Source organism: Sceloporus undulatus, chromosome 3 (assembly GCF_019175285.1).
Source record: "Sceloporus undulatus isolate JIND9_A2432 ecotype Alabama chromosome 3, SceUnd_v1.1, whole genome shotgun sequence".
Taxonomy (NCBI): Eukaryota; Metazoa; Chordata; class Lepidosauria; order Squamata; family Phrynosomatidae; genus Sceloporus; species Sceloporus undulatus.
The window spans coordinates 152,373,397-152,399,594 of record NC_056524.1 but is presented as its reverse complement, the minus strand read 5'-3'; the positions used below and the strand labels follow the sequence as shown (position 1 = coordinate 152,399,594).

At 39.3% G+C, this 26,198-nt stretch overlaps 1 protein-coding gene across 26 annotated transcripts in view; it reads left to right on the top strand.

Annotated features, from left to right (window-relative positions):
- KCNMA1 (potassium calcium-activated channel subfamily M alpha 1) overlaps nucleotides 1-26,198 on the top strand; it is a 612,911-nt gene that overhangs the window by 537,979 nt on the left and 48,734 nt on the right. For all 26 annotated transcript variants that reach the window (XM_042456625.1, XM_042456624.1, XM_042456616.1 and 23 more), the window contains 2 exons: nucleotides 1,913-2,137; nucleotides 4,397-4,589. In XM_042456625.1, the coding sequence (XP_042312559.1) occupies nucleotides 1,913-2,137; nucleotides 4,397-4,589 (418 nt within the window). The remainder of the gene's footprint in view (nucleotides 1-1,912; nucleotides 2,138-4,396; nucleotides 4,590-26,198) is intronic.

The following is a 26,198-nucleotide window of genomic DNA, read 5'->3' as shown; positions in this document are numbered from 1 at the left end:
TGACAAGTAATGTGCAACCAAAGTAATCCTGGGTGTTCACACACACAATTTTATGCTATCTGTTCATATCCATTATTGACATTCTGCCCAGAGTCTTTCCCTCGTTGTTGTTTTCTACAGCACATCAAAGCACATTGTGCCTTAAATAATTTTGGAGACCAAAAAAAGATGTTTCTTGCTCCCAAGAAGTTTACAGTTACAAACAAACAGAAGGAAAGATAACAGAGAGGCCAGAAAGATAGATAGAAAAAATCAAAGGTAGTAGAACGTGACTGCGAAAAGTGTGAAGTAGGTAATTAAAAACTGGTTACACTTCACAATGAGGATTATGACATGGCATTTGATGAAATTTGAAGACAAACATAAATGGAGGAGAGGAGAGAGAGAGGTTCATATTCAGAGAGGGAATCCCACATATATGTAACAACACAAAGAAAGTGCAGGTACTTTGTAAGTGCATGAGATATTCCTGTGCTTAGGAGTTCCATAGAGGGACTTACCTCTCCAATGGTAATATTGTGTATGTGTCCATGTGTATGTATGTGCATGTTTTGATGGTAGGATTAATTTACATATGCAAAAGCTACTACAACAGAGTTTTCTTGGACTGTACAGTAATGAAATGTATTATCTGCATCATTTTGCTGATAATAATTTGAGAGTACAGTAATTTACTTTGATCTCTCTGACAGCAAAGCAAATATGTAGACCTGGTAAATAACACATACAAATGAGGTTGCATTCACTCTCTTTCTCCAGCTTGTTGTTCATTATTACAGAGAGGGGATTTGGACAGTCTTCTGTTTGTTGTCCTTTAGCCACTCTTTACCACCTCCTGTGCCACTTATGCAAAGAAAAAGATGAGAGAGATCAATATGTTATTTTAATACTGCAACATTGGTCCATCCGTGGCACAGTGGAGTCCTGGTGACACAGTGGTTAAATGCCTGTACTGCAGCCACTCACTCACATACCACAAGGCTGCAAATTCAATACTGTACCAGCTGGGACTCACTTGACTCAGTCTTGCCTCCTTCCAAGATCGCTAAATGAGTACCCAGCTTGATGGGGACAATTAGCTTACAGTTGTAAACTGCTTAGAGATTGCTTAGAGTGGTATGAAGCGGTATATAAATGAAGCTGCTATTGCTATTGCTATCCATCCCATCAGAATATCTGGCTGCCAGCAATAAATCATGCAGTAAACCCAAAGTAATTTGATAGAAATCATACAATTTATATTAGGAATCATTTACATATTTTCCTTCTATGGATGATTTCTATGTTTGAATACCTTCAAATATTAAAGTTGCATATAGCATGTCACTCCTCCTTTTCACTTCTGTGTGCATGTTTTCATGAGCTGTGTTAATCGCATACTGACTGTCTACTAGACAGTGAGACCAGCTCTGAGTTTCTGAGATGAGACTGATATCCCACATGCCAGCAATGCAGGATAGCACAGTGGGCCCTTGTTAGGGTTTTGGTTCCAGGATCCCCGTGGATAACAACATCTGTGAATGTTCAAGTCCCATTAAATATAATGGAAAAGAAAAATGCTGTCTCTACAATGAAATGGAAAATCAAGGGTTGCTATTTGGAATTTATACTTTTTTTGAATATTTTCAAGCCGTGGATACTTGAATCCATGGATAAAAAAAATCAGTGGATAAGGAGGGCTGACTGTATTGGACCAATTACCTTGCTGTCCCCCTTCCTGTTCGATTTCCTCAAAAGTACTGACTGTGTTGTCAATACTCACAATTACTAAAATAAAATAGAAATAAGTAATAACTTTCTGATGGTACCATGCCTGTATGTGCATTGTGGGTTTGCATGGCATTGTTGTTTTCCAGAAATCTTTTTTCAACTCTGTATTGTTCTCCTCCTTCCATTTGTTTTCTTTTTCCAGACCCGCAGTGAAGCAGCCATGACAGTGTTAAGTGGCCATGTGGTCGTCTGCATTTTTGGAGACATGACATCAGCACTGATTGGACTAAGAAACTTTGTGATGCCATTAAGAGCCAGTAACTTCCACTACCATGAGCTCAAGCACATTGTGTTTGTGGGATCCCTTGAATATCTGAGAAGGGAATGGGAGACAATGCACAACTTCCCCAAGGTCTCAATCTTGCCTGTAAGTCCAAAGCTCCTGCTTTCCCTTTCTCTCGCTCACTCACTCTGTTTTTCTTTAGACACCAACTGAACAGAATTGCACTGGCTTTGATCTTGGGCTTCCTTGTTTTACTGTTGCCTAGTTATAGGCCTCAGGACTTGGCCTTTTCTTTGTTTGTTGTATCTATGAAAACTAAGCCCTGAGAGACCTTATTAGAAGAAATTTGCCGACGTACTCAGTCCCTTGTCAAGGATGAATTTCAGCTGCTATCAAATATGTTTGCTGTGTTATCTATTGAACACTTGCTTGAGTGCCCTGCATGCAGCCGATTTTGATGTTATGATTTTTTTGACAGCATGACAGTCATTACTTATGGCATTATTTATGCCTATGAAACCTTTGAAAACATTTTGTATTATTTGTCTATCTACCTAATCTATTGGCATCCATAAAGACCTTCGAAAGGCCAGCCTGCTGGCTTTGCTTTATTTAACATCCTGACAGTGGCATTTCATCTTTTTAAGGGAATGTGCCGCCAGATAATATAATTTTTTTTCATAGCAAAATAAGTCCAGAATTCAAAGGGCCCCAATTCTTCAGTGCTCGGTGTCAGCATTTCTGCCTCACTGCTAACTATAGTGGAAATTTCTGTTAGACTGCTTTTTACACCCAGCGAACAAGGTGCAAGGCAGCAAGAGAATCACAATGATTTCCACATCAAATGTTTTCCATGCATATTGTGTGTTCCCCTTCCCCCTCTCTCAGTCTCCTAAAAGGGACATAACTTTAAAGCCAGACAGTACTGTAAGATTACATGTCTGTCCAGGGCTGTTTCGTATCACAATTCACCCTTTTGTTACAAGCCACAAAAATTAATAGGAATTCACCATGCAGAGCACCTCTTTGTGATGCCCCCTTTCACTAAGTTGTTGAACATGCAACAGCTATATGTTGAGCACATAATCTGTGCTGTGTTCCATATGGTTCATCTTCACATTCCAGGAATTCTTGTGTTAGGTACTGAACCCCCAGAAAATATTAGCCTGACTAGCTGGCATAATATTGAAAAAGCCATTTATGGCCTGGGTAAGCATACGTTGCTTCCAAATAAACTCCAGTGAAGGAGCCAGCATGGCATAGTGGTTTGAATGTTGGACTGTGGCTCTGGAGACCAGGGTTTGACTCCCAGCTTGGTCATGAAGCCTAGTGGGTGACTTTGGGTAAGTCAGCCTCAGGGGAAAGCAATGACAAACCTCCTCTGAACAAATCTGGCCAAGAAAATCCATGATAACACCATTTTAGGGTCACCATATGTCAGAGATGACTTAAAGGCACACAACAACAACAAGCTTCAATGACGCTTTCTCCCCAGAACCAGTGATTTACATAAGCTTTTTGCTACCTCTGTAGTCTAGTAAGCAGTTTTGCTCCTGTAGAAGAGCATAAGTGGTTTGAGCGTTGCACTACAACTCTGGAGATCAGAGCTTGAATCCCTGCTCAGCCATGGAAACCCTGGGCAAGTCACATATTCTCAGAAAGATTAGAATCATAGGATCATAGAATCATAGAGTTGGAAGAGACCACAAGGGCCATCCAGTCCAACCCCCTGCCATGCAGGAAATCTCAGTCACAGCATTACAGCACTCATTTCTGCTTAGTTAAGTGTCCCCTTTTTCTTTGAAGTTCTTTGAATGTACAGGTTTTAAAATCTGTTCATTTAACCATAATTAAAATGACTGGGGAGGAAAGCTATTAACCTTTTTTCACTGTAGCTCTTAAGGTACTGCATGTTTTGTTTCTAAAACAAATTTTGTTTTTAGACCCTTTTCTAGATTGTTTTTGGGCACATAAACCATCCCTGCTGACATCATTATTCTACATGGTCCAATAATCCATGTGGCCGATATTCCAGCACACCCCTTGCTATGCTTTCAAAAGCCAGAACTTGCCACATGAGGGTGAATGAAATCAAGATGATTCTCAGACAAGATGCAGAGCACTGGCATTGTTCCGGTTCCTTGTTTGTTAGTAATAGCTTAACTGAGTATTGAAACTTAACACTAAAATGCTGCCATCAGCACCAACTACCCTTTAGATTAGCACATTTCTTCTATTCCCTGGCACATAGTTAGACCAGCTTAATGTCAGAGCATAAAATGGATACTTGTTAAATAATTTCCCAAAGCTCCTTCTCAGTATTTAATTTGTTTTTTCCCCTGCCCCTTCTCTCTCTCTCTTTTTCTTTTTTCTCCCTCTCTCTCTTCTCTCCCTCTGCCGAAGGGTACACCATTAAGTCGAGCTGATTTAAGGGCTGTCAACATCAACCTCTGCGACATGTGCGTAATCCTGTCAGCCAATCAGAATAATATTGATGATACTTCGCTGCAGGACAAGGAATGCATCTTGGCGTCACTCAACATCAAGTCTATGCAGTTTGATGACAGCATTGGGGTCTTGCAGGCTAATTCCCAAGGTAAGAACTGCCCTATAATACTTCTCTGTAGTGCCTACAGGGGACAGGACCTGGCAAGAAGAATATCCTTCACTCAGTAATTCAAAGGGACCTTACATCAGCTTGCTTGACAGTTAAACCTGCTGATTGGTATGATGGGTTTTTAAGGGACGGTCGCAACACCGCACTGCGTGCACATGCAGAAAAGCAAATTTTTGGTGATCCTAGTGAGGGAACAGCAATTGACTAAGAGGAGAATTTTATTTCATTTCACTCTCAGATGGGCAATTGTTACATCTATATAATACTGCAGCCTGCAAGTTCGTAGCAATAAAGTCACATTGTTACACATCACATTGCCAGAGGTGGCTTGTCCTCACGCTGGATGCAAAATGGGATAATTGCAAATGCTGTCTGACAAGGGTGTTTGCTTTGTCCGCAAGATAGCAGCCAGATGTCACACAGGATGATAATGATGATGGTGATGGTGATGATGAAGATGATGATGATGATATGGCCACAGCTTTTAAACCAGAAAAGGAAAATGGAAATACGTTGTAAAAGGTTCTTCTGTAAAATCTGTGGGAAAATTATCATAGTTTCTTTACTGTTATTTCTAGATCAGAAAGCATAAATGATTAATACAACCCTTTCTTCTCACTTGACTCCCCACCCCTTTTTCACTAATGCTACCCAAGGTCATAGAACAGCACAAAACACATCCTAAACAACCCAAGCAAACATCCTAAGAAATGATAATTCATAAACAAGATTGGGTCTTTCCTGAGCACTTCCTGCCTAATTAAATATTGCAATATAGGAAACCCAAACAGTAAGAAAATATGCAAAATAAACACTCATGCACTGTAATTTGGGGGAAATAATGTTTTGTTTATATATTCTACTTTTTCTTTTTCCCTTTTGTTGTCCACTCTGACTTGAAGGCTTAGGGTGTACCCCTCATAGTCTAGGAAATGATAATTAAAAATCCCCATTGTTTGTTACCTACCCAAAGGCCAAACCAAACAAATAGGTTTCAGACTTGGAATGAAGTGGAATAGAACAGCAAGGGAAGGCAAAAAGAAAAAGATGATGCAAAAACTGGCATCTTAATGGTCAGTTGGAATGAGAGGCCAAGGAGAGGAAAAGAAGGAGGAGGTGTAAGTGTGCAATTATCATAGTGGCAAAAGCAGCAGTAGTTTTATATGTCACTTTTCTGCTTGAGACAATTGAAAAGGCTGATAGAAAGTGAAGAACTATATAGAGTATCAGGAGACAGTAACCTGCCCATCTTTCTCTTCTTTAGTTTCACATTCATATCCTGCTCTGTGGATTAGAGCAAAATGAATTGTGAACCTTTTGTGTTAACATCCACATTATCATAACACATCCTCTTCTAGTTAGGAATTTGTATCAGTGTATTTAAAACCCACTAGAACAGTGATGACGAACCTTTTAGAGACCGACTGCCCAACTCAAAGGTGTTCTTGCACCGGGTGTATTAATCCTAGGTTGGGGAGCTCATTTCTGGGGCCTCTCAACTAGGGGGTTTAAATTCAAACAGAAATAAACAGCACATCATCAACTGACCTGAACTGTGCCATCAGGTAATCTCCTTTCAACAGTCCCTCTGAGAAACACATTTAGTCCCAACAGAAAGCAAAACTGCAAATCTCATGTGATTAGACAGGGAGGAGCTTGCTTCCTCTCCCCATACAGCAAAGCCAGTCAGCTCCTCATCAGGGCAGAAAGGAATGTGCTTTCTTTCTCAGCACAGCACATACAGGGTGCCTTGAAAATGGAGGCAGACTTCCTGAGCCCTCACACACTAGACCCAGGAGACATAGAGCCTGGACACATCGTTCTTTCCTCAAATACAGACACACTTCAGAAATCTACAGGTCAACCTCTCCATACCAGACCTAAACCATAAATTCCCAGGTATCTCACTAGATTCCATTCCATTCTCCAGACAAACTGTATACCTTTCTTCCAAGTCTCCTATTCTTCAGACTACTCAGGAAAATCAGGCAGGAAAAGACAACAGTAGTTCTCATAGCTCTACATGGACACTGCAGGGCTTGGTTCTTTTATCTGCTAACTTGAGTGACCTGGGCCCCTCTTCTGCTTCCACTCCTGCCCAACCTCCTCAGTCAGGGACCCATTCTCCACCAAGATCCAGGTTGGCTGCTTCTAGCTACCTGGCAACTGAATGGATGACTTATCTGAGAGCAGACTATAAGGAGAAGGTGGTAGACACTTTTAGTTTCCAGATGAAGTTCCATCCTCCAGTTACATGAAACCACTTGAAAAGCTTTTCTCAGAGGATCTTGGAGAAAATCTGTCTTTCCTTGCTCAGCTGGAGTGAAAGAAGTCTTAGGCTTTCTATAAGCAGAGCTCAACCTAGGTCTTAAACCTAACATGTCATGATGCCAAATGTTAGCTTTGGCCTCCATTTTGTGACCTCACAAGAAGCATCATATTTTGTCCCATTCTCACATAAGGAGGACGGCATGGGGTAGGGTTTTCTCTACTTAGTCTGCTAGTAACTCATCACTTCCTCTCTTGGGATAGTAACAAGGTATTGAAAGCCCTTTCTGGACCAATGTTTGAACCTCTCAAGACTTTTTGACTTCTGTCCATCAAGGCAGTTTTCCTAGTGACAATTACTTCTGCCAAGAAGGTCTTAGAACTAGCAGCCCTTTCTATGAACCCTACTTGCTGTAAATTCAATACTCACTCAGGGGCGCAATAGACGGCCCCTTTGCGGTGGTTTCCCGGCAGTTTGTGGTGGTGGTTGTTGTTTAGATGACTCACACCCTGAAGCCGATAAGAAACCACCCACCCATTCTCATAGCAGGTAGCTTTGCGGTGCTCTGGTGGCATGACGTTTATATGCTGCATACCACAGGAGCTCCACAAAGCTGCTGTGGTGGCAGAAAAGCTGGCTTTTTGCCGGCTCAAAAAGGAGCAGCTTTCTGCCCCTTTTTTTTTTGCACTGGAAAAAAGCTGAATCAGGGCCATGGCATGTGGTTGCCATGGCCCTGATCTAGTGAGCAAAGGGGCAGCATCAAACTGCCCCTTTGAGCCAGTCTGTTTTGGCTGTCAGTGTCCTTTGGGGTCAATCCAGGCTTTTATAAACCTAAAATAGATCCTTTTTTTCATCACTTACTGTCCATTGCCTTACTGTCCTTCTGGCCTCACCCAGTCCACCTCTTAGAGAAGCAATGGCACAAACTGGATGTTAGGAAGCCCCTGAAGCTGTATATTAGGTGTACTAGGCTGTTTAGGAGAATGGAAATACTCTTCATCTCTTTTTTGCCCACTTCCCTAGGCAAGAAAATCTCTCCCTCTACACTAACTTGATGGATCAATGCATGTTCTTCTTTGTATATTAATCCCATGGCCTACCTAAACCACAGAATGTGATATCACCTCTGCAAGGTCATCAGCTACTTTGATGGCCTTCTCAACTAATGCTCCCTGGAAGAAACTTGCAGAGTGGCAACTTGGGATACCCCTTCCATTTTCACAAAGCATAACAGTCTGCACAAATTCGTCTCTGGTAGGGCATCTTTTGGCATAATGGTGCCTGAGTAATTTATGTCAGACAAATTGAATTTCTTGCCACCTATTTTCTCAAAGTGTGTTTACACTAGGTTAATTACCTTTCTTGGGTGGCTTCTTCTCCACTGGCTGATAATGGCACATTAGGGAACTTACCACAAAGGACTATTTTTGATCTTTACCTGTCCTCTTTATTCCTTTTTCTTGGCTTGTGAATAAGCTGAGGAGGAGCTAAAGATCCAATAGGAAATACTCTTCAAAAATAACACATGATTGCTTCCTTCGTCTGCGTGGTAACAGCAGTTAAACCCTATCTTGGAAAGCTCCTTCTCCTTGACTAGAATGGACCTTTGCAGTAAGTTTCCCATTTACTGCTCATGCAAGTAAAAAAAAAATGGGACCAATTCCTAGCATACTATTGATTAATAGCATCACACCTTTATGACTTTGAGTTGGTAGAGTATCACAATAACTAATATATTCCAGAACATTTCAGTGAAGGTTGGAGTAAACATAAGCTCAAAATTAGGGGTGGAGACATGTAAGCATTAAGCCACACAGCTGAGATGAAATAGTGCTGAGAGAGTATTCTTTAAAAATCTAGATTACTCAGTTAGAAAGCACTTATCTTCATGGAGGTTTGTGCCACTTACGTGTGCACCACTTCTGATCTTGTTATTGTGCTTTCATAACCAAACAGTAGATTTTCTTGAAGGATCTTAAATACCATGGTTCACATTGTCAAAAGCAATTAGATCAAAGAGGTGGCATAAACTTTGCTAGAAATTGTATTTGGAATGACAGTTTTGTCCACGAGATGCAGTTTTAGTGTACTATCCAGCAGAAACCTCTCCATCACAATCTCCTTTTGAAAATTCATGTCAAATGAGGGCTTGTGCAGAAATGCTCACCCCCTCCTCCAATTCTGTCCTTAATAGCAGAACAGCCCCTCCCCATTCTGTACTTAATAGACAGGAAGCACAAGAGCTACATGCATATATATATATATATATATATATATATATATAGTGATCCCATTTTTGCTGATCAGCAAAGAGTGCCTCCACTTTGCAGTTCCTTACTGGCGACTAAGTGCTTTTATTTACAGAGCAGGCTGTCACTTTCTTTTTGCTTAAAAGTTTGTGCATTATTTATCCTGGGAAAACATTTCAATTCACATCATTTGGTACAAACCCTTACCCATCGCTAGGCATCACTTTCTGCTCTGAAATGCATGGCCTCGTGGCATCTGGATTTACACAAAAAACACTGGCAGTGAGTTTTTGTCTGTCTGTCTGTTTGTCTGTATCAATCTATTTTTGGTCTGCAAATACAATTAAATCATGAATACTGTTACTCTGAACATAAGGACATCTCTTTTCTTGACCATCTTGCTTTTTTTTACATCTATACTGCTAACTGAATGACCATTATATGATAGTCTGAGGCTCAGTTGTAAAGTATCATCCTTTGCTGAGTCACACACTTTCCCTACAAAGAACATCAACTCTCCAGCCCTGATTCTGGTGTCTTTAGTTTACTTGTCAGCCTCGTTAGCTGTTTTTAAAAAACAGTTGAAAACATACCTGTTTCGGTTGGCCTTCCCACCTTAATTTGTCTATTTATTTTCCTGCCCCCTTTCTCCCATCTTCTCCCCCTCTCTTTGACCCTGGATTGATGTCTCACTTTGCCCCTGATACGTGTATTTCCCATTTTATTGTTTTCCTGTTCCTGTTCTTGTAATAATGTTTTTAACTGTTATATTGGATTTTAACATGTATTGTACTGTTTTTATGAATCTTGTAAGCCGCCCTGATCATTTTTTATGGAAGGGCGGGGTATAAATAAACATTATTATTATTATTATTATTATTGTCCAGTAATAGGGCTGCCATGGTTCGCATTGGAGAGGAAACCCTTGGATCAAATGTTTGGCAGCCCTGACAGATAGTGAGAATGTGACATACTCAAGTTTCAAAATAAGTATGTCACAGATGTGTGCTCAAGAGAGTACTTCTGATTAGGTCCAGCTCCCTGATAGTATGCACTTAAATCTAGCAAACTCTGTATTGTTGTGTAAATGTGAAATGGCCATATCACATTGTTACATAAGGTTCTCATGCAACTGAACTTGTTAGTCATAACTGAGAACCAGGAATGGATACATAATCTGTAGGACAAAGGCTGGAAAGGGGAAAAGTAGATAAGAGATGGTTTTAGTGGAGCCGAGGCTTGCACAATGAAAGCAAATGGACTTTTGATTAGCATGGACTATAATGTCATCTGCCAGGCACACATCCCAGGCTTTATTTTCCCTCTGAGCTTAGCTGCAATCCCCACAATAGCTGGTGCAAAAATATGTGTTCCATGCAACAATATATTATCAACAATATCCCACTGTTACCACATATGCAGAGGTTTTTTTTGGAGGGGGAACTCTTTAGTCTTGAATTGGTAATTGCAATCAATTCACTTAAAAAACTTCTAGGACTAGCTTCTTGGTATAGAAAAACACAGAAGGCTGTATTTTTGGACACTGCTTTGGGGCATAGCTATGGGGACTGTCATGATGATTGCCTGCACTTCAAATTTTACTGGTACATCACTGTAGACACAGTAACTGAAGTAAACTAATCCTCTCCAAAGACAGAAAATTTTAAACTTAAATTGCTGTTTTAATTTGCAATCCTTTTTAAGGTTCAGAATCAGCAGGATCTTGCAAGTCTGAAATGTGGAGTTGTTTCATTATGTGTTTCATCAGAACCTCAAAGCAATTTATTATTTTTTCAAATTGAACTGAAACAACTTCATAGAATCATAAGAGTTCATCACACGGGGCACTTACTGCTGCCCAAACGTTCTCAAAGTGTTGCCCAAATGTTTCAGAAATGCCGGAGGTGGGATCATTCATTGCACTTCTGAAATGTCATAGAGGCTTCCTGCTTTCCTTCCGTCGCTGAAACGTTTGCAGGGAAGCCTTAGAAAAGCCATTTTTATTAACGAAAGATCCCATTGATCAAAATGGCTTTTCTGAAGCTTCCCCGTGAATGCCTCCGTGACAGAAGGAAAGCGGGAAGTGTCTAAGATGTTTCAGAAGCGCAATAAATAGTCCCACCTCTGGCGCTTCTGAAACATTTGGGCAACACTTGGGCAACACTTCAGGAATGTTTGGACAGCAGTAAGTGCCCTGTGAGATAAACTCCATATAACTGAAAGGGAACAGAAGGGCCATCCACTCTAACCTGCTTCTGCCATGCAGGAATACACAGTCAAAGCATTCCTAAATTATTCCCCCCACCCCACCCACACACACTACTTAAAAACCTCCAAAGAAGGAGATTCCACTTACTTCACTTCACATTTGTTTTCATGAATGGGAAAACTCTTTTAATTTTTCATTGTATTTGGCCTTTGCAAGGTATATTGTAGATAGGTGTGATGGTGTTCTGAATTGTTTGCTACATCTCTTGGCCACAGAACCATTTATATGCTTGGCTTCAGCAATCCATGTACTGTTCATCCATTGCATTACAGCAACCGATAAGTAAAACCATGTGAGTCACTACAACCAATCAGTTTTCCAAAGGAACTATCAAAATTTGAGAACATATGTCTCTACTTTTCATGGCCTGAATCCAGTCCTTTGTGCCAAATTGGGAAAAACCATGGAATTCAATGGAAACTTGATTACTCAACATGTTAAATTTCATTGGTTCAGAGAGACTATTCTAGTCATGAAAGGATACTCATAGGGGCTAAACAGACCAGCTTGAAGTGCCGGCATGGGGGTGGTGTGGGGGTGTGGCATTTGGATGATGCATGCCCCACCACCCCCATGCCGGCATCACACTGCCCGCCCGCCCACCCTCATGGCAGGTGGCATCACAGTGCTCCTTTGGTGGTGTTCAGATGACATACACCAAAAGGAGCACCACAAAGTGCTGTTGTGGTGGCAAGGGTGCCTTTTTGCCGGCTCTAAAAGGAGCTACATTTTTCCGTTTCTTTTAGAGCTGGCAAAGTGCTGGATTGGGGCTACAGTGTGCGGTTGCCATGGCCCTGATCCAGCACTGAAAGGGGTGGCATGGAGCTGCTCCTTTGGGGTGGTCTGTTTTGCCCCTTAGTCTCTAAAGATTTTCTAAAGATTGAAATACTTCATCAGTCTAATGACTCTGAATAGACTGATCTGCCTTTTTGCTTTTTGAATGGCAGCATTTGTCTATATAAACCATTTGGAATTAAGGTAATAGACATTTACAAAACAGACCTAGCATAGTATTTTGCAATTGAAACCATTTAAGGGATTTAAGTTTCTGTCTTGTTTATAATGGCCGGTTTTGTACGTTTAGTTTTCTGGTGTACATTAATACCACTCAGCATGCTATTTTGTTAATTTTTCTCAAGTATTCTCTTGGGGGAATCAAGAATAAAGACAGATATGTAAATCTCTTGTGGAAACTGATGCCCAATCCCATAAAATTTTGCTCAGATATGAACATTGAATAACAGTCAACAGATTTGGTATGCCACCACCCACAACTGGAATGTAAATCATTTTACAGTCCCTAAAGATTCCTCAGGTATTTCATTAATAGGATTTCAAAGAAATTCAGTTTTTGCTTTGGACAGAATCCGACTAGTAATTGTTGCACCATTCATATGAGGTCAGCACATCATTCCCAAAGCCTACACATTTTCTGAAGTACAGAATGTGTGGTCCTGCAATTGGTTAATGGGCAGCGAGGAATGGAGGTACCTATATCTTGCCCCTTAGGTGTATCCTGATGAGTACAAGCTGCTGAGTATGGCATGCTCTGTACTTTACATTCTTTTCTGATACTGTGGGGATCTCTCTTAACCACATTTGTCAGTCTCACCTCTCTGCTAAACCAGCACAGAGCTAAGTTGGATTGCCATCAACTATTTCAACAGCTGTTGGTAATCTTCACAGTTTATTCTGAAGCAGTAAATCATCACTAGAGCCAAAATGTCGTTTGAAAAAAATAAAAAATAAAAAATTAAGGGCATATTTCTAACAGGCTTTTCAAATGAACACCAAGGAACACCTTTTAAACTGACAAGATCAAATAAGCAAATGCACAAAGTAAAATCCTATATCCATTTAAATAATATTTCTCCTAAAAAAAAAGGAGATACATTCCTTTTTAAAAAAAACATATGAGTTCCTTTTAAAAAGTGTTATCTCTTTAAAAAACAATAGGTAATGAATGTTCAGCATCAAGCAAAATACCTGAGTAGCTCAAAATCAGGACAGGTTGTGAAGCTTTTACTTGTTGATTTTAAAAGAACAATTCAGCATTGGGAACTGTGAAGAACAGTTATAATTTTTGATATTTTTCCAGCACGTTTAATTTTCTGCTCTAAGCATGGATGTTGTAGATATTCTGTTATAAAAAAAAACATAAGTTACAATCAGCCTCATAGGAATAGGATCATTCGGAGAACCAAGGGAGTCTACTTAGAAGAGATGAATAAAATCCCCATGAGAAATGCCATTATTGTTGAAATGCTTTTGTCTTTCCTTGAAAGCTTCAGACTTTTTTTTTCTTGCTTGAGAGGGAACATGAACATTCGCTTCAAATTTGACTGTAGGCCAGAATGCAAGGCAGCTCCTTCTCTGAGAAATATCCCTAATGCAATTAAAACTTTCTCTTCTGTTTTACTTGAAGAAGTAAATTCAGAATGTGTTTCAAATTTCTCTTACTGTACCACAGGTAAACAATCAAACAGAATATCTAGGCTGTAGAGTGTTTCTGAGCTGAGTCACCATCACCACTGCTAGTCTAGTCAGTTCTGTCTACTTTCAGTGGTACCAGTTGGATGGTACTAAGCACTAAATCATATGTCTGTCAATGCCTCACACTTAAGGCTGCACACAGAATGAGCAGTCACCTGGCCTCTTAAAAGCACAGTTCTGGAAAGACTGTGTATCTTATTCCAGATGAATCCCATATGGACTTGGGTGTTATGTAATATTAACATTTCAGGCCTTAGGTCAGTAGATTCTCTTGCGATACTAGACTTTCACTCAGCCTCCAGCTTTCCAGCTTGTTTTGCCTTTTGAGCCTACTGCTTTCCTATCAATGTCCTGTTAACTCTGGACATTAAGCAGACTCTGAGTATTGTCACCACAAAAGTCTGTTCAATTCCCTTGAAATTCCTTCAAGTATTTCATTTCGGATAGAAATCAGAAGCAATTTAAGGATATTCAGATCCACTTTATAAATTTATTTAATTAAGTACAGTCAGCCTCCCAAAGTCATGGGGGTTAGGGGCAAATCCCCCCCAAAAAGTGAAACGCAAATATAAATAAATATAGCAAATGCTATGTTTTTTTGTTTTTGTTTGTGTTTGTTTTACCTTAGAGAATGCTTTTCTAGGAATCGCTTAAGTCCTCCAGCACTTAAACATAGAATTGCACTGGAGGAACTAGAGATTCCTACAGAGAACATAATCAAATCTACAAACCATCAAATCCATGAAAGGGAATTTAGCAAATGTGGAGGGTCAATTGTAATTGGAACTCTTTTTGCAAAGGGATCTTGTACCACTTTTGAGACTAATTGAAAGAAAAGAAGTTGGTAGCATGAACTTTTCTAGGCTTGATCCTACTTCATCAGATGCATGGGGTATGGAAGTAGGCTGGAATCTGTGAAAGCTCATGCTACCAACTTCATTTTTTCCCCAGTTAGTCTCAGTTAGATCACTTTTCATCTTGATTTTTTAGACTAATATGGCTATGTCTTGGAACTCATTTGGTTACCTCAGAAGCCCATATATATCAGACTCAAGTAGGAATTGTTACATTTCCTTCCATTTTTCTCTTCAGGCAAAAGTCAGTGGTAATTTATAGGCATGTAGATGTTGCAAATAAAGGCTACTCCTTGAATATTTTCCTAAGCAGGAATAACAAGCCTTGCTTCAACATTTCATTTCAGCCAAAATTCAGTGACAATTCTGTTTTAGAAGATCCTGTTGTGATCTTCTCCGTTACACTTTTTACCGTCTTTGCTTTTCATTTAAGAACTTTCAGCTTCTTTCTCCCCCCTCCAATATATTAAAATTATTCAATAAATAAAATGATAAAAGATGGCAAACCACCCACAAAATATTACAGTTATAAAAATGAACATCCAGTAGTGCCACATGTATAAAATCCTATACAGATTAAATTGTTTGTAAAACATTATATTGTAATGTCAAATGGTAAGATGGTGGAGGGACAGTTATATTATGTGTATTAACAAAACAAAAAAAATCAATAAACGGAAGCCATGTTTATTTAAAAAAAAGATTCTTGGTTTTGTTGTACTAAGTTACATTTCATTTTATCCAATTGCTTCTCCATTAGCCATTTTCAGCTTCTTTATCTCAAAAAGTGGTGCTCAAAATGGACCCGATATCTCATCACATTGATCAAATTGCTGCAGATTTTATCCATATTTATACTTCCTGCAATGTGCAAAAAAGTATTTCTCTCCTTTCAACTCAAAATATGAACTAGGGATGTAAATCTTCACTTATTTCATTCTTACAGGTAAAATCGGGGGTGGGGGGAGTCAAAGTTGTCAATCATTTTACACATTTCTGACTTTTTAGTGAAACTGTTACTGTGCAAAACATCCATTTGTTATGCAACATAAAAGTATTGCCCCATATACTTTTCTTTGTGGCAGATGAAATTTTTCCAGTCTTTCCTGGTCTGGAAATGCAAATTATCACAGAGCACTTCGTAACATATTGAGATGTGTTCAGACACAATTTTTCACCAAGAGTGAATAGACTTATGAATACTCTTTGTCCTGTTAGGTAGAAATGAATGGTTGCTTTCTACTAGTAAGCAGCAAATACCACCTTCTAGTCCCTCATGCACCCCTGGAGAAGAAACTATGTAGATCAGGATTTCAAGTGGTGCGGAATGCTACAAAGGGAAGATAAGGCAAAGAAAGTATCTAAACACTAGCATAGCATTGGATTTAATCCATATTGTTTTCATTTTCTCTTGGCTTCTATATTTCCTACAGTATTTGGACCACCTCCATCTCTTGGCATTTTTTCATACACCAAGATAATTTTTTAGAGATGCAGAGCCTAGGCAGGTTCCCACACTCTTTTGTTTTTCTGCAATTGATTTTTCCCAGTTTTTAATATCTTCAATTTGTCTTTGTTGAAATCTACTTTATTATTTTTTTACAACCTGTTTTCAATTCATCAAGGCAATTTTGAATCACAATCCTGTGATCTATGATAACTGAAATGCCTTCCCAGCTTTGTTTCATTTTGTAAAAGTAATTATTACACCATTCACTTGCTGCTGTTTCATTCAAATTATTAATGAGGATTATGAACAACTTTAAACATGAGCAATTTTTGTGGAGTGTTGTTTTGCATATTTTTCTAGCATGGTAGTTATCTGCTAGTGGCTTCTCATCTCATATAGATTTTTCCAACTGCTTCAGTTTACTAGCATATTACATATTTCCTGGGTATTCTCAACAATTATTGCATTCGAGGTGAAACTGGTGATAACACATACCTTTATGTCCCCCTAACATTAACAAAACATTAAAGCAGAGCAGTTATGTGAGCCTAAAATTTTGAGTTTCTGTTCTGTCCCTTCCCCACCAAATTTTTCAATTGCTCAAAATTACTGTTTTTCATGCACAGAGAAAATGATGTAACACCTTAGGGAGCTGGGGATGTTTAGTCTGGAGAAGAGAAGGTTAAGAGGTGATACAATAGCCCTGTTTAAATACTTGAAGGGATGTCATACTGAGGAGGGAGCAAGCTTGGTTTCTGCTGCTCCAGAGAACAGGACCCGGAACAATGGATGCAAGCTACAGGAAAAGAGGGGTGTTTGACAGTGGAATACACTCCTTCCTTGGAGTGTGGTGGAGTCTCCTTCTTTGGAGGTCTTTAAGCAGAGACTGGATGGCCATCTGTCGGGGATGCTTTGACTGTGAGTTCCTGCATGGCAGGGGGTTGGACTAGATGGCCCTCGCGGTCTCTTCCAACTCTATGATTCTATGATATGAATGCCCAAGATGCAATTATGTGTAAACCACTACAGTGGTACCCCGGGATACGAATGCGCCGCCTTACGAAATTTCCGGGTTACGAAAAAAATCAATTGAAAAAAACTGTTCCGGGTTACGAAGGTTATTTCGGGTTACGAAAGAAATTTTGGTGCTTTTCGGCGCTTTTTCGCACCAAATCGCGGCTTTTCCCCATTAGCGCCTATGGGTTTTCGGCTTGCGAAAGCTTTTCGGGTTACGAACGCGGCGGCGGAACGAATTAAATTCGTAACCCGGGGTACCACTGTATTTCATATTGAGAATATATCAATTGTAAACTGTATATAAATACCACAGGTGCATGAGTCTTTCCCACAGAATCAGTGTCATTGAGGTTCACTCTGTGAAGTGGTCTGAGATAACTGTTTTGAATTTTGTATAAGAACAATACTTTTTTTAAAAAAAAAACCTCTAAATAATAAACCTTTTATTAGTTCTTAAACTGAATAGAAGAAGAAAGGGGGATTACAAAATAATGTAGGTTTCTCTCTCTCCCTTTCAGGTTCATTGCAAGACAGATCACAGTGTGGCAGTTTAGGTGTAGTTCAGCACCAAGATGTTTAGAGAAGAGTTTTTGAATGGCTTCAACTTATAAGACTTTTGCCAGAGAACTGTATTTTAGCCAGATATGTAATCCCGTTTGAGCAATATTTACAATTCCTGTAATAGGTCCTGCCACAAGAAAGAGTAAAGGGAAATAAATAGAGGAAAATAAATGTCTTGGGGAAAATGAATTTTAGCTTGGGCAATCCAGTGGTCTTTCTGTACCTGCAGCCTCTAATTCCTGCACGATAGTGAATATGTTATGTAGTTGAGATCCTATGGCTTCACAGAGCAAAGTTGACAGCAAAATGATACTTCTTTAAACAGGCAACAGAGCAACACTCACAGTAGCTCCAAAGTATTTATGATAGCACAATCTCACCATGAAGTGAGTCCTTAGTATTCGCTGTGGATTGCCTCCGGGGCCCTCAGTGGGTACTCAAATCTGTGGATATTCATGTCCCATTAAATACAATGGTGTGGTAAAATGGTGTCTCTTATATAAAATGGAAAATCAAAGATTCCATTTTTTAAAAGAATTATGTACAGTGGGCTCTTGGTATCCACTGGGATTAGGTTCCAGGAGTGCGCGCACACTCACACACACCATGGATACCAAAATCTGTGGCTACTCAAGTTCCATTAAATACACTATCACAGTATGATGATGTCCCTTGTATAAAATGGCAAAATCGAGATTTGCTTTTTTATTCAATTAATATATTTTTAAAATATTTTCAAAAGGTGGATGCTTGAATCCATGGATAAAAAAATCTGAGAATATGGAGGGCTGACTGTATTTTTTAAAACACATTTTCAAGTTGTGAATGGTTGGATCTGTGGATAAAAATCAATGGATATGGAGGGTTGACTGTACTTATCTCTGCCTGCCTGCATCAGCCCTGATTTAAGGGTGGCCCAGGACTCCCTTCTCTTGGTTCTTGCCATAGCTGATCAAAAGAAGTAGTTTATAGAACAGTTGTCCATTCAGGCAATTAATTGTTTGGCTTTTTCTTGCCTTAGGATGTTAAGTCCTTTTATCTCATCCAGCCATATCTTTCCCACATCCATATGGATGATTACCAGTGTTTGCTCATTGTTGTCCCAGCAGACTTGATAACCTATCTCTTCACTCTAAGCCTATGCTGCCAAAGGGTATGAGAAGACCCCTGTCATGACCTGTAATGTGGCATAGGGGACTCAGATGTAGCCAGATGCCCCATTTCCATCCTGCAGCAGAGGTCTTCTGACATGATGGCAGAGACAGGTACATGCCGTGTGGCAGTGGGTGAGCATGCAAACACCTGCCCATTGCTATGGCAGCTGAGAGACTGACCGGGTCAGGACTCAAGTCAAGATAGCACAGGCTTGGCCTATGCTAACATACCCACCTGCTTAAGGCCATTATGTTAATAGTGAGAGATACGGTGTGGTTGGAAGAGTGATACAGTTTAAAAAATGTTAAACAAACTTCCCCCATCACCCCATCATGCTTATGAATGTCTGAAGGGTGGTGCATGTGTTCTTGATGCTGGATCCCAGTTTGTTAACAATTCAGAAGATGACAGAATTATATCTGTAATGATCCATTTGGATACAGGGGAAGGCAACCGAGACACCTGGAAGTAGATGGGCTCATACGAATATAGTTGCAGTACAGTGAGAGACACGATTCATATCTGCAATCACAGCCTCTCTGCTCCCAGTTAGCGGCAAGTCAACTCTGGCCACATGAACAAACCAAAAAGCTAAAAATGGACAGAGGATGGAAATAATGTATGCTAAGCATATGGCATTATACATTAATTGCAAATGTATTTCATAATTACACATTGTGCCTTCTTTGTATTAGTATTTTTTACTTTTTTGAAAGAAAAGCAAAATATGCAGGTGTGTATGTGTGTGTGTGTGTGTGTGTATGTATGTGTGTGTGTGTGTGTGTGTGTGTGTGTGTATATATATATATATATATATATATATCTCCTGATACTGAGATATAAAATTTAAACACACACACATACAACCTCTCTTTATGCGCATTAATTATACACCAGGCAAGGAAGCAATTGCCTCTGTGTTATGAAATATTAAATCAAAATGCTTCCTGTTTCCCAGATGTCCCAGAGATAAATACAGCAGTATTTTGAAGCCCCTCTTGGAGCTGTTTTGCCTGCAAATTTATAGTTTTGTCTCCATTTTCCGAAAACCCTGTTTTATGTGAAGTATAGCACTCTTGGTAGTTTTTAAGGAGCAAACTCCTCTGGAGTGCCCCATGCAGGCAACAACTCTCATGCAGATGGCACACAAGGGAACCGAAGTCGAAAGCCTCCTTTAAGATGACAAATGGGTTGAAAGTGTTATTGTCTTTGATTGCATGCCTTACATCATCTGTATGTCGGAATAAGAGGGCCATGCTTTATCTTTAGCCGTTTTATAAATATTTAAGCCGTTATAGTTGCCTAAAGATATTAAAGCATATTTTTACAGGATTTGGAATATAAATATTATATGTAATACCAAAGATACCAAAGTGGTTTAATGAATTCATAATTTTCTCTTCACTTTTTATTGGAATGTGGTTTATGTTCCAAAAGATCCATTTAAAGAACAGGACACCATTCGGTTCCCAGACAACATATTAACTGATGGTAAATGTTATTGGAGCTGTTTTAAAATTATAGTAGCAAACTTCTATTAAAAGGAGGACCGGGAATTTTGAGAAGCAGTCTCTCAATCTCCTTGTTTTAACAAATGCAAATAAATCACACTAATGCTTTGAAACTCTTAATCTAATACTACAAAATTCCTTTATTTTGAATTAAATGGGTTGAAACCCATGGAATATATATCCAAGTATATTAGGTTATGGTTTTATGCACTTGCTGAAGTCCAGACAGTTCCACTGGGTTCATGGTTGATCTAGAATCTGGCTCTGTTGGGATAGTGACCCATTTTTTAAATTCAGTTTATCAAAATTATTATGTGAAACAAAAATAATAATACATTTCTGATTCTCTCTGTTCTTCATTGCCACTGAAATTTCTCACAGTGTAAACATAATGTTTCATTCATCTGGCAGTGCTGTCCATGCCTTGTTGAAATAAGCCCCACTTAGTTCGCTGGGATTTACTCTGAGGCAAATGTGCATAGGATTGTAGCCAACATTATTTTCAGCTTTCAATAAAATGTACAGTTTCCTTTTGAATATTTCACGCAGTCTCACTGGCTCCCAATGGGAGCCTATTCTGGGTAATGTGTGCTAATTATCAACAACAAAACTAGACATACAAAGCTGGTAAATTACCTGACCCTTTACATTTTAATGAGACAACAAGGGTTTTGTGAAGTGATGTTGTTTCAGTGGCTAATGGTGTCAGCAATGTTGTAATTGTAGGTTGAGGTACATTAACTGAACAACCCCTGAGCAGAAAGGGGTTTTCTCGACAGGCCCGTTAGAGAATAGAACTGGGTATTATCATTAAGCCTATGTCGTTTGCATGTTGCTAATCACTTACTTTATTATCTAGTGTATCCATTGTCTTTCTTTAATTGCTCTTTAAATTAAAATTAAAAATAGTTCCAATGCCCAGAGCGGCTGTGGTAGTATCTTGATTATGAAGATAGTTTTGACAAAATGGAACATATCGATAATATATTACAGGAGTATGATGAGAAAGGTTTAAAAGTTATGGCTGATAGCAAGCATTCTCATGAGCATCATTCCAGGATGCTTCCTTGTTTGAGCCCATATTGTTTGTTTAATCAGTGGTGGTTTATGTGCACTTAGGCAATTATATCAGGAAAGTTCATTAATTTCAAAATAATTTTTATAGTATTTTCCCTTTGGCTCAGGAGGATAGCGCTCAACAAAGTTAACTCCAACATGCTCCCAGAATACAGTGAGAGGAACAAAGAACTTTGTTGTAATTCTCTGCTATTTTTTTAGGACTCAATTGACCAAACAATGCTATCGCACAGTACATATTCATATATTCATATATATTCATTTCTCTGAAGATGCCAGCTAGAGATGCTGGCGAAACGTCAGGAATAAACTCTTCTAGAACATGGCCACATAGCCCAAAATTCCCACAAAAACTATATTCATATTGTTTGCCAGATGATGGATAGGCTATGTAGGTCAGCTTTAAATTATTTCAAAGGAGGCATGGGTCTGGGTTTTGAATCATAGAATCGTAGAGTTGGAAGAGACCACAAAGGCCATCCAGTCCAACCTCCTGCCTTGCAGGAAATCCAAATCAAAGCATCCCCAACAGATGACTATCCAGCCTCTGCTTAAAGACCTCCAAAGAAGGAGACTCCACTACATTCCGAGGGAGTTTGTTCCACTATCTAACAGCCCTTACTGTCAGGAAGTTCTTCCTAATGTTGAGGTGGAATCTCTTTTCCTGCAGCTTGCATCCATTGCTCTGGGTCCTGTTCTCTGGAGCAGCAGAAAACAAGCTTGCTCCCTCCTCAATATGACATCCCTTCAAGTATTTTAAACAGGACTATCATATCATTTCTTAGGCCCCATACAGACTGCCAAAATAAAGCTGCTTCGGGTCACTTTGGAGGTATGCTGTTTAAGTGATGCATGTGTCCTAAGAGTCTGAAAGCTGTGCCAAAGCTGCGCTCAAGTATTTAGGACTGGATCATGGCTTTGGCATGGCTTCCGGACTCTTACGACACATGCATCATTTAAACAGCATTCCTCCAAAGTGCCTGAAACAGCTTTATTTTGGTCTGTCTGTATGGGGCCTTAATCTTCTCTTCTCCAGGCTAAACATCCCCAGCTCCCTAAGTCCTTCCTCGTAGGGCATGACTTCCAGACCCTTCACCATTTTAGTTGCTCTCCTTTGGACACGTTCCAGTTTCTCCATATCCTTTTCAAATTGTGGTGCCCAGAACTGGACACAATATTCCAGGTGGGGCCTGACCAGAGCAGAATATAGTGACACTATTACTTCCCTTAATCGAGACACTATACTTTTATCAATGCAGCCTAAAATTGCATTGGCCTTTTTAGCTGCTGCGTCACACTGTTGACTCATGTTCAACATGTGGTCTACTTGGACTCCCAGATCCCTTTCACATGCCTAAGAGTCTAAGAGCACTAATCACAGGCAGTTGCTTAGAGCTAGTTGAATATGCTTGTTGAATAAGTTGTTTAAATTTACAGCGCTTTATAAATAAAGGTTAATAATAATAATAGTTTTTGATACACAGAAGACATTTATCTACTGAGCATAGAGAGAGATGCTCACCCATCTTCGGGTGAGATCTGGAGAAGTCACTTGTGAAGTTCAATAAAGGTAGAAAGGGAAACATAATCCAGAGCTCTCTTCAGAAGAGAAGAGAAGTGTGGTGAGACCATTTCCCCAGTGGAAGCACACCACTGTTGTGAAAGCAGCATTCATATTGATTCTAAGGAGGAAAACATGTTGCTGAATTGACCCAACATGTCGCACACCTAGGGAGAAAATGAACTTATTCAGACAGTCTATAGACACACCGGTTCAAATGCTCACATGCAGGATTCAAAGTAAAGATCATATGATTGTTGCTACTACCATGCTTAGCACCTTCTTAATTTCTCTAATTGGCTTTAGGTTGCATTTAGTTTGGCTTTAGGGATATGACTAAACAGGCTGAGAATTTTTGCTCTTTTAAAAACCATTCTGTCTTTGCTTCAAAGCTTCTCTCGAGGACTCTTCAAATTCATTTTCAATTTCCCTTGAGATGCAAATGCAATCTAATGGCAGTGTATGGCTCTTCAGGAATTTCCCAGGAAATTTCAGTGGTTTAATTTATTTTAAAATCTACTTTGTTCTCCCAAATTAGGCATGACTTTCACTTAAGGTAGAAATTATTTGCAAATTTAGTTGGCTGAAACTAGTTCCACTATTTTTTCCTCCATTTATCCATTTCATTTGGATAATGTTTATACAAAATGTCTTTTTTTTGTGTGTTTCTTTCTTCTTCTTTTTTCCAAATGACTTGCAGGCTTAGCTCTCTTGAGCTCCAAGCATTTCTGTGCTTACTCCAGAAATAAGTCAGTGGTGGTTTCCCTAAATTTTCCGATGTCAAACACGGATTGTCTTAATGAGAAGCTGTGCTTATTTATAATGGCTACAATATATCATTCAAAGAATTTACAGTGTGATGGATAGTCTTGTGTTGGATGCTATTTTATATTTTCATGGGCCATATGAATTTGCTGCATTTTATAGTTATCAAGAGAGCACAAGTGGCAAGAGTTGTTAGAGAAGGGGAAGACAGAGTGAAACTGATACCTGATCCTCACAGCATACGTTTTTCATATATATATTATTCTGGAAGAATATTTGGCCATTACATTAGGAAGTTACCACTGTGAACAATACATCCTTTTAAAAATAAATTTGCTTTATACTCCTCTACAGCTCTTTGATCCTTCAGTGCTGGTTTTAGTCATGGAAATACTTTGAATGTTGAATATTGAGGAATGTTCTTAGGAGGAGAACATTCATCTCAAAGACCCATATTAAAAGCATCGTTTTTATTTATGTTTTAAGTATCTTCATTAAAATATTTTGTATAAACATTAACCAAATTAGCAAACATAGAAAACAATCAGAAGTTTACATACAAACTATACTTAAAATTCATTTTAAAAAATTTCATAACACTGAAAAAAAGTTGGAAACACCAACAGCAACGACACAAAACACAAAATGAAAACTTCCAGGGGTTCCTTTTCTCTGTTAATGTTTCTGATTCATTACTTCTGTGTCTCATGCAATTTATTTTCTATCACCACTACTATATCTCACTTCAAGTCAATTACAGTTTCATCACCCCCTTTTTTGTTATTTTTTGTGTCTGTCAGTAGTTCCCATTCTGATTTAAACACATTCCATGATCTACTTTATAATACTTGTGTCAGTTTATCAATTTCCATATAATCTTACAACTTCAAACAAACATTCTTTCATACAGCTTGCCATGTTTTCTAAGTTCTCATTTGTTAATATGCCCAGCAAATGCATTTTCTTTAGATCTAGACTTCCTTTATTGCTCGAGATTTTTGCGAGCTGTCTATGATTTGCTTCCAATATTGTTTGGCCCACTTGCAAGACCACCAAAGATGATAAAAGTACCTAAAGTACAGTGTTTCATAAGAAGCAGTGAGGGGTGCCAGGGATGGCCCAAGACATTTTGCTGATTGAGACAAAGGGCAAAATGGTATCCCTGGTACATGTTCCATGAATAGAATCCAGCTGCCCTAACAGCTGAATATTACTTCCACACTTGCAATGGAGTAGTAGTCCATACCATACCTGAAGGCAGCATGCAAGCTGAAATGATGCAGGACAATCTATGTGCCCCAAAACAGTGAAATGGGCAGCTGAAAAGGAATAGCTGGAGGTTTTCACCTCTGCCATCTTTCCCTTTCAAAGGCAGCTAGAAAAAGTCCCAAAATATATGGGGTTCAACATATGAAGCTGCCTTATTTTTTATTGAGTTTTCAAAAACATAACCATGTAAGTCTGTATCAACTAGGATTGTCAGAAGTCCCTTATTATAAGGGCTGTCCCTTATTTGAGGACTGGAAAACCTGGGCCTTATATAGACTGAATTAGAGCATTGCAAATTAACCTATGTCTGAGGAATGTGGGCAGCATGGTGATCTTACTGAGAAATGTACAGTTAAGTTAATCAAAATCAATAATTTTATTTGGTGTTTCAGTAGATCATATTGTTGTGAATTTCTGCTTCTTGACTGGCAAGTCGAAAGGTCATGAATTTTTACTATCTCTTATTGCTGTTTGGAAAACTTGACAACCCTAGTATCCACATACAAAGGAATCTAGCATCTTTAAGGCTAACTAAGGTGCGTTACAGACCACCCAGAACGGGTGGTCTCATGCCACTGCCAGTTGCAGCGCGGAGGAGCCCCAGCACTGTTCCTCCGTGCTGCAAATAAGAAGCGCCAAAATGGCACTTCTCTTTGCGGCGCAGCTATGACGCCGCAAGGCGCCAATGATGCACTTGTGCCATCATATGTGCCGCGCGACGTGCAGATGCAAAGCATCCACTACGTCAAGATGGCACCCCCTGTGTGGAATGGGCGCCGCCATTTTGTATGGACTCGGTCCGTATTAGAGTTGGGGCATCCGGAAGGGATGCCCCCTTTTAACCCTAGTACGGACCCAGTTTGTACTTTATGCCCATCTGTAACGAGCCTAAGAGAAATAATTTTGTAGCATAAACTTTCACTGCCTTTGCTGGAATAATCTGAGCCTATGAAAGTTTATGCTACAAAATTCTTCCACTCTGTTAGTCTCAAATATTCTGCAAGATTCCTTTATTTGTTGAGTTTCTTAATCTAGCCAAGAGTAGCTATTCTGACAGTCAATCAGATATCTTTCTGAACCCTGCTACC